General features: G+C 37.2%; 1 protein-coding gene across 1 annotated transcript; it reads right to left on the bottom strand.

Moving 5' to 3' along the window:
- Positions 1-2,337: 2,337 nt before the first annotated feature.
- Positions 2,338-3,363, bottom strand: LOC135204619 (gastrula zinc finger protein XlCGF8.2DB-like). The gene has a single exon (XM_064234766.1). It carries the CDS (start codon positions 3,361-3,363, stop codon positions 2,338-2,340), a length of 1,026 nt encoding a protein of 341 aa, XP_064090836.1.
- Positions 3,364-10,144: the final 6,781 nt, after the last annotated feature.

The following is a 10,144-nucleotide window of genomic DNA, read 5'->3' as shown; positions in this document are numbered from 1 at the left end:
TACAAACAGTTTGTTTGGGGGTACACAATACCACCATTCAAGGCTATTGCATATTACTGGGTACATGAAGGTGGCATATACAAAGAGTGGTCCCCCCGTATTTGCGGGGGATGGGTAACAATAGTTTGGAATCCCTATAAAAAAGCTTAAAGCAACCTATTTTGTTATTTAAAACACAAGAGAAACCCACTAAAAATTTTTATACTTGGTTTTTTTAATAGTTTTATCACAAAAAGTGCAGTTTATACTTTATATGATGAAACTGATAGAAAAGACAGGAATTTGTGGATAAAAATACCATGAATACGCAAATTTTGCGTGAATAATGGGCAGATATAGTACAGAGAGAAATCCGTGAGTCTGCGAATACAGTGAGTCCACTGTACTACCAACCTTCCTCTTTTCAGTTCTAGACCTCTTATGATTTAGTAATTTCAGTAGGAAGGGTTTGGAGCAAAACAAACAGTATTAGAGGGTCTTGTGATATGCACTGTCAGGCATATGATGAAGCAAAACAAACATAATTGCTAGCTATCTAGATTCATCCATTTGGATATATACTGTGTATATACACACATACATGCACACAAACATATGATAAAAATAGATGGAAAAAAGTTACATGGCAACACTCACTCATGGTATCAAATGTGGCGACTGGCAAGTCAAGTAAAAGGGAAGCTGGGGTACGTCATTTTGCTATGCCCTTCTGGGCACTAATCATGAAAGATGTAAGCCATGGAATCTGACGCTGTTGTTTATTCCAACGACCACGTTCATTTATTTTTAGGCACACAAGTGCGAAAATGTAAATGATCTTATACACAACCATCAAATGATTTCTAATTTTGTTTTTCTGTTCTTCTCTTTTCCTGTCTTCTTTCTCTGGAGATACTTTAGTAAAAAATTTCACAAGTACAGAGGATTGATTATACTAGACCCATAAAGTATGACCCATTTACTTTATTGTATGTTCATTTCATTGCCGAGAAAATTGGTTCGGAATAAAACGTCATGTTTACATCTTGTTAAGATTCACGGTAAAGAAGAGGTTAAAAGTAAGGTTTTCTAAGGATTTTCAACTATTTTTCGGCTTATGACGCATTGTAGGAACGGACTGCCTGTACATATGCACAATGTTGAATAACAAAAGGAAGAAAAGTTCATGTTAGCAAATTACAAAACTAATTCTTCATTTGAAAATCATACAAAGGGTACACAGGAACAAGAAAAGTGAAGAAGACACAAGAAAGTTTCTTAAATTAGTGCTGTACGGCGTTCTAAATTCACACTTGAACATGTGTCCTGGAAAGGGGAGGGTAATAGGGAAGGGAAGGGAAGGAGGAGGATGGAAGAGTGAAGGGGATGGGAGGACACACCAAAATTAAGACTCAATCATGTGCTTTGGAGGGGGGAGATTAATGGGGAAGGGAAGGGAAGAGAAGGGAGGGAAACAAGCTAAATTAACACCAGATCGTGCACTGGGGAGTGGAAGGGGGAGGGGTTATATAGAAGACAGATTCTACCGACTGAAAGTTGTGAAAAATCCAGAGTTTCATACAAATCCTGAGATACTGGGAGAGGTCACTAGAGATCACTGCTGACCTACTGATTATGTAAGGTTGTACTGTGACCGTGATTGAGTAACCATGCAAAACTTCAAATTCATCAGACGAAGGGGACAGGTCGAAAACTGAGTTACAACATTTGAGGACAGACAGATGCAGAAGTCAAGTTAAAAAAAGCATGTAATAAAAACTACTTGGACAGAGACCAGTGTAGTTTCTGTCTAGTGTGATTTCTCTTGTGTTTTGAGATAGCTTTGATGAGAAAAACTTCTTTGACATGTATACAGTTTCTCTCTTGTATGAGTTCTCATTGCGTGATTTGAAATTAGTTGACCAAGAAAAAATCTTTAGACATACTTATATAGAGCAAGTATACAGTTTCTCTCTGGCTTATGTTATTCACAATATTCAATTATATCTGGGGTGGAATGGGCCCCAGCTTGAGGTCTATGATTGCACCTCTATATTCCACTAGCCTTAAAACCAAGGGTCTTTTCAAGGTGTTTACCGTTCCTCTGAGGGCACCTATCTGCACCTCATTTATACTTGGGCAACTTGGTATTGCCTGAAGATATTTTCTCAGGTTTTCATGTATGAGTTTTCATGTGATATTTGAGACCACTGGATTGAACAAAACTTCTTGGACATATTGAGCAAGTATATGGTTTCTCTCCTGTATGAGTTCTCATGTGTCTTATGAGACTACTTGGATGAGAAAAACTTCTTTGACATATAGAGCAAGTGTATGGTTTCTCTCCTGTATGAGTTCTCATGTGATTTGAGAGATTAATTGATTGAGAAAAACCTTTTTTGACATAACGAGCATGTGAATGGTTCTCTCCTGTATGAGTACCTCCATGTGAGATTTGAGACTACTTGATTGAGTAAAACTTCTTTGACATATAGAGCAAGTATATGGTTTCTCTCCTGAATGAGTTCTCATGTGTGTTTTCAGATGACTTGGACAAGAAAAACTTCTTTGACATACAGAGCAACGAAAAGGGCCATCTCCAGTGTGAGCTTTCACGTGTATTTTGAAATAACTTGAATCAATAAAACTTTTTTGACATATAGAGCAAGTATATGGTTTCTCTCCTGTATGAGTTCTCATGTGATTTGAGAGCTTAGTTGATTGAGAAAAACCTTTTTGACATACAGAGCATGTGAATGGTTTCTCTCCTGTATGAGTACTCATGTGAGATTTGAGACCAGTTAATAGAGTAAAACTTCTTTGACATATACAGCAAGTATATGGTTTCTCTCCTGTATGAATTCTCATGTGTCTTACGAGACTACTTTGATGAGAACAGCTTCTTTGACATATAGAGCAAGTGTATGGTTTCTCTCCTGAATGAGTTCTCATGTGACATTTGAGATTAGTCATTTGAGAAAAACCTCTTTGACATATAGAGCAAGTATATGGTTTCTTTCCCGTATGAGTTCTTATGTGGGATTTCAGGAGGCTCATGCATGAAAATGTCCTATGGCATTCAGTACAAGGTATTCGCTTCCCTGCTGTGTTGCTTCTACCCAAGTCTCTATTTTCTTTTGCAATACACATCTCCTTCTTTCTGCTTCCATCATCACAGCTTGTAGAGCTGACCTCCTCGTACTTACTAGGTTGGGATGAACAGTTCACATCCAATTCACCACAGTCAAAAAATTCTGGTTCTGCCTTGACTTCAAATAAGGGGTCTGCAAGTGAAGAGCCTTCCCCTGTGTTTTCAGTTAGATCCTCCTCTAAATTCTCCTCTTCTTTGATGAACAGCAATGATGATGATTTTTCAGCTTCCATTTTCACAGGATGTTCTAAGTGCAATATTCAATCCTAGTTAGGAGCTGATGAAATCTTCCTGTTTGGAATAATCTGAAATAAAATAAACAATCTAAGAAAAATCAAAATTTTTGAAAGTAAATTGTATTTTTTTTAACTATACAAACCTGAGGTTCTTTACATTAGGAATTACTTTCAACATAAGCTGGAAATCAGTCGTAAAAGAATAAGAACATGGTAGTTAGTCAGTAACTGCTTGTCCGAGAGTCGGGAGTCCCGCCCGACTGGATGTAAACATTCCACTTTGTTTTAGAAACAAATTGAGGGGTGGCATGAGGCGGGCATATATGTAAAGGACCTCAGGTTTGGATAGTTAGGATGGTTACTTTAAAAAATCACAATTTTTGAAAGTAAATTGTATTTTTCAAAGCTATACAAACCTGAGGTCCTTTACATATAGGCCTGGACACAGCCACTGAATTCTTTAACAAGGCGGTTCAGTAGTTACTTACCGGTCTGGTCGTTGATAGTCTCTCCGACCGGACGTAAACATTCCAATTTGCTTTTAGCCCAGGTAGCAGATTGAGGGGTGGCACGAGGTGGACAATTAGCGTAAAGGACCTCAGGTTTGTATAGCTAGGAAAAATACAATTTACTTTCAAAAATTGTGATTTGTTCCTATGCGATATACAAACACTCGGTCCTTTACTATAGGAAGACTCACTGATTGGTGGGTGGAATCTGTGTGATCTCCATGAACCAACTGCTGTTCAGCCTACCTGAGATTTCCTTCCTGGTCATAAGAGCGAGGAAGGGAATCCAGCCACTGACTTTTGATCCGAGTTAAAGAACTGCAAGATCATAGTCAGTCTTCTGGGTTTACTGATAAGGGGGAGAATATGTCCCCCTTAACAGAGAGCCAAGAACCATAATGTCAGAGACATAAGGCAAAAACAAGTTATGAGTCTGTCTTATGTCCAGGTCCCTCTTTCCTGCCTTGTGAAGGGAAGGGGCAGATATTACTTCTCTTAACTAAAAGAAAATAGATAGGTTACTCCAAGGAGTGTATTACCTGCATTACTCTCTACCCAAAGGGAAAGAGTAAGATGAAAGAGATGAAAGGGGAGCCAGTCACTCCACAGTCCCAAGGAAGTGTCCAAGGACCTGTGGGTAATATCCCGAGGAGAAGGTGGTTGGGTGTGCCCAAACCCCCGCCTTCATAACCTAATGAACCGATAGGTTCTATGGAATGTGAGGGAACGGGGCAATAACCCCTGACCTCATGAACTCTTCGGACGAAGTGTACCGTCGTCTTCAGCAGCAGCGTACGCCTTCCTGATTGTCTCTCGAAGCCATCATCATCAGCGAAGTCGCTCAGGGAGGGGAGGGTGAAGGACTAGAATCTGGCGTCGAGCATAACCGATCCCCAACCACTGTTACATCATAATAAAGACCATGTAGTTCGCCAACTCTCTGCCAATGCCAAATCCCTGTCTGAGTACTCTCAAAGGGGAGTCGTACGGGGCACTAGTCAGGCTTCGCAACACGAGATTAACGTCCCACTCAGGAGGTCTTAGATCCCTCAGTGGGCAAGACCTCTCGAAGTTCCTATGAGTAATGATATCTCAAAAGAAGACAAGAGATCAATTATTATTATAAAGTTAAGATTTACCAGCCCATGAGTCTAACTAGATTATTACAGTGCTGGCCCGAAAACATTCGGGAGGAAATTATTTTAAAAATACGCACATAAAATGCATGTCTACATAGTGAGATGGGATGGAATGGTAGTTAATGAATTACAATAAGTTAATGATAAATGAGGATGATTGTTAAGTGATAGATGAGGTTGGAATTAAAAATATGAATTTAACTTATAAAAGACTGAAATAGATAAAAATGACAAAAATCAACTATTTTAGTAGGGTATAAATGTTAAATTTTATTAATCAAATTTGTCTTTTTTAAAACTATTAATACTCTATATAAAGAAAAATTATCTGACTGATAGTATTTCTGATAATGATTTATTGCCTAAATATAAATTTCTATGTCTATTAAAAATTAAGCAACCACATAAAATATGCTTGACTGTTAAAACTATTGCAGACATTGAAACGAGGGATGTCCCCGTGTGGAGTTATCATTAAGTACTCGTGGGTTAGTTTTGTGTGGCCTATTCGTAATCTTGTTAATATTACCTCAGCTCGTTTTTCATTTTGTACTGATGTACTCCACAAGTTTACATTCTGCTTGATGCACTATAATTCAGTGGTGTCTGCTTCACTATCCCACAGATCTTGCCATTTTGTTTTTATGCACTGCTTCACTGAGTTCCTATAATCTGTAGCAGGCAATTTATTATCAAAAATTGGTGAATTTATCCAAGACTTGGCCTTTTCATTATCTTGGATTCCAAACATGGACAGGAATCCAGCAGATTTTAATGTTAACCCAACGTGAATATAATTTATTGATGATTTGTTTAATTTCCTTTACTACAGGGTTCTTATGTGTGTAACTTTTGAGAGATTCAATTGCGCTTCTTGAGTCAGATTACAAATTTGGTATTCAGTTTATTATCTGACAATTTTATCTGATTGTTTGCCAATATAATTGCTGTTAATTCAGCCGTAAAGATAGTTGTTTCAATTGGCAATGAATTCAGACTTATTTTGCACGATGACACTGCAGCATAACCAACTCCCGAAGATTTGGATCCATCAGTGTATATTGCTTTATGTGGGCCTTTACTTCGAATGTGTTCTAATGCATACTGTTTATAGCAATCTGAAGTATAATCCTGCTTTTTTGACAAATTATATAAGTTAGAACATACTTTGATTTTCTTCATCATCTAAGGACGTCGAGAATTTGAGGGTGGGAGTATATTTACTGTAACACCATTAGATTCCAATAACCTATTAGTTCCTATTGGAAAAGATGGTTCGTAATTACTAATGAATATATCTCACATAGCAAACAGTTTTTTGTGGAATCAGTGGAGCAATCTTTCTTTATAGCACTTCTCATTGTTACAAGGTCACGATTTAAGGATAATGGGGGTTCACCACTTTCACAACATACTGAAGTGTTAGAAGAAGATTTAAAGGCTCCACTACAAAGTCTCAAGCCTCAAGCGTGGATAGAGTCTAAGGACTACAAGGTATTTTGTGATGCTGACCCGTAAATTGGACTTCCATAATCTACTTTGGATAAAAACTAGTGCTTTGTATATCATACGTAATGTCTCTTAGCTCCCCGAGTAGTATGAGACAATTTTGTGATCAAATTTAAGGCACTGTAACATTTATTTTTTACAAAGGCTGTGTGTGTTTTCCAGTTAAGATGAGTGTCAAACACCAAGCCTAAAAATTTTACAGTATTACTAAACTGAATGAGGCTATCACCTAATTTAAGATCTATGTCTTAATTCTGTTTCCATCTGCTATTTTTGTAAAACATAATTGCTTGGGTTTTCTCTACAGAGAGCTTAAAGCCAACTGACAAAGTCCAGTTGTGGATGTTCTTGACAGCTTTATGAAGAATTCCTTGTAGATGACGAAGACTGCTTGAGGAATAATATATAGCAAAAGTCATCTACATACAAGCTATTTTGTACTCCCTGTGGTAACTGCATTACGATGTTATTAACAGCTAGAACAAAAAGTGTTCCACTCAAAACACTCCCTTGAGGGACTCCACAGTCTAAATTGAAGGAGTCAGAATATACATTATTTATTCATGTTTGAAAAGTTCTTTCATGGATAAAATTCTCGATAAAAATTGGTAAGTGCCCTCTAAAGGGGAATGAAATATATAACTGAATGAAATATACCAAACATAAAAATAAAATACGATGGGTGGTATACGGCGAAGCTACGTAACAAAGACACGTGCTCGAAGGAAGGACCCCCAGGGTGCAAAAAACATGAAAATAGTGGAAAATAACAAAACATAAGCAAAAACAGGATCGACCTAAAACTGCCACCCAAGACATAAATAAAATATGAACTGAAATACCACACGGTACGAGCAGGATGGATGCCCACGCGAAACCGGTACCATACGAGGGTACGCCGTAATGGCGACTCGCCGCCATACGGTCAAGGGCGGGACGCCTAACAAAACCCTAAATAAAGGCAAAACGAAAGGCAAATTCACTCCCTAAATATAGACAAATGCGGCACCAGTACTTAACTTGGGTGAAGAGGCAGATTGACGATCCATCAGGAAATAATAACACAAAATATTATAAAACAACAGATAGCTTTAGACGAGCGTGCAAACGCGAGGTGGCTATCGAAAAGTATGACGTCACAAGCGCCTTCACGGGGTAGCAGGGTGTGACCTACGGGTCGGCTCCCCGTATTTAGGGGCCTTTGATGAGGAAAAGGCTAATTGGAGGGGTTGCTGTGGTAGTGTTTAATACTCGCCCCAGTTTTATACTGACACCTTTTATATAGGTGAGCGAGTCAGAGAGTTCTGACATGTCCAATTTAGCAGTTCTCTAGTATTATAGCAATATTTTACTAGAAATAGTGCTAAAGGAGACATATTTCACGGAGCGACACGGCCGAGCCCAGAAAAACCCTTTTTGTGTAAGGACTTTAAAACTGAGTATCTCCAGGTCATATCATATGCTTTTTGGATATCAAAGAACATGGCAACCGTAATTTTCTTATGTTCAAACCCTCTCCGTATATAATTTTCTAGAGGAGAAAGTGAATCTAAAGTAGATCTTTCAGATTGTGAGCCAAATTGAGTTGAAGACAAAGCCTTATGGTTATGAAAGCACCAATTTAGTCTATAATTTACCATTTTTTCTAGTAATTTGCACAAACAACTTGTCAGGGATATTGGTCTATAATTATTTGGATTGCTTGGATCTTTCCCTGGTTTGACAACTGGTATGATTATAGCATGTTTCTATGCTTTTGGGAACAAGTGATTTACCCATAAATGATTATATAGTATGTTTTTGCTAAAAGAGCCAGGTTTATTTATCATTTCAAATTTTACATTGTCTTGGCCTGGAGCAGAAGAGTTACAGTTAGATAAAGCATATTCAAATTCCTCTTCTGTGTAAATCTGGTTATAATATACATCCTCTGTTTCAAAATTTAATGGGACATCTTCTTCACGGGCTTTAATGGTTCAAAAGTGATCATCTATATTGATTATACTACTTATTGCTTCAATGTTACGCCCTAAAATATTCGATATTGCGGTACTATCATGTACTGGTTGGCCATTATGTATTAGTGCATGTCTCTGAGATTCCATATGATATCCATTAATTTTCCTACATTTTCCCAGGCTTTACTTATTGAAGTTGTATCAGATATGCTAGATACATACTTCTTCCATGTCATTATTTTTCCTCTAATGGCTTCCCTTCTAAATCTTGCCGAGATCCGATTGTCATGATAATAATTAATAATAATAATAATTCTTTATTTCCAATATTTACATTGGGTATTCATGAGGTTTTAGTAGACTGATTTCTATAGTAATGTCTACAAGTTTCTTGGCAGTGTTCTCAAAATTTAGAGGTCTTTTACTTAACGCATTAAATCTATTACGCAGGGTTTCTAATCTTCTACCTGTAATATGTTTTTCTTGTATCAGGTGGGATAGTGGATCAGACCACCAGGGTACTAAATGCTTCTTAGGAGTAGTAGTTGACTTAAGAATAGATTCGTCAGCAGCTGTAAATACAAAGTTTGTGAAGAAGTCTACAATCTCGTCATGACCTTGTACTGGTGTAATTGGAGGGATCTGGCTGGTTTTTAATTTTATATTGGTCCCAGTCTGCCTTATCTACATTATAACGTGGTATAGTTGGTGTTGGGATATGTCCCAAACAGGATATTAAAATTGCAAAATGATCACTGGTATATGGATCATCTAAAACATTCCAATCAAATCTGTCAACTATGTTAGATGAGCAAATACTTAAGTCAATAGATGAAAAACTACCATGGAAGTTTGAAAAGTAAGTGCTAATATCTCCATAATTTAAAATGCAAAGATTATGATTGTCAATCATATGTTCTATTTTGTTACCATGTGAATCTGTTTCATTGCAAAAGGAATCCCATAATGGACTGTGGGCACTTAAATCTCCAACCATTAAAAAATCATCACCTATATTAGGTAATACTTGAGGTAGATTTTCTAAATCATAATTACATGATGGTTGGTTGTAAATATTATACAAATTAAAAGCAGAGTTGTTAATATGAAGTTTAATTTCAGATAGTTGGAATTCAGAACTATTAGTCAATATATTTTCGTAAGTAATTCGGTTATTGACGTAAATTGCTGTTCCTAATGTATTCATATCAGGAACTGAATGTGATGCTAATGTATAATTGCCTAGTGTAAGGAAATATTTTATACTCTGGACAATAGATGGCGTTAGTTGGCTAAGCAGTCAGTTGCTTCTCGAACTCTTGGTGAACTAGAGATCCTTGTTAAGGGAACTGTATTGGGACAATTGCGTTTTGGGAATTGTGTGTTCTGGTTGACAACCCCACCTGGCCTACTTTATGCAGTAAGTAAAAGGTGTTTAATCAATATTAAGGTGGTAATCTTAAAATTGTGGGTATTTTAGTTACAAATATTACGAGAACTAAATTGTAAGTGCAATGTTTCTTGTCTAAATTTAAATGTAATGTGTCAACATTAAATTTTAAGTGATGTTTCCTTTTTGGCAGCTAGCCCAATGTGTGATGCCCAGCATAGTGGCTTGTGTGCTGCAGTAGCGCCATTGCAAGCTGTTAATAGCCATTAGTGC

This window comes from Macrobrachium nipponense, chromosome 47 (genome assembly GCF_015104395.2).
Source record: "Macrobrachium nipponense isolate FS-2020 chromosome 47, ASM1510439v2, whole genome shotgun sequence".
Taxonomy (NCBI): Eukaryota; Metazoa; Arthropoda; class Malacostraca; order Decapoda; family Palaemonidae; genus Macrobrachium; species Macrobrachium nipponense.
Note: the sequence above shows the minus strand (reverse complement) of the source record. Positions and strands in the feature narration are given on the sequence as shown.

Coding starts and splice junctions, on each gene's coding strand:
- LOC135204619 (XM_064234766.1), bottom strand. CDS start 3,363: ATGGAAGCTGAAAAATCATCATCATTGCTGTTCATCAAAGAAGAGGAG.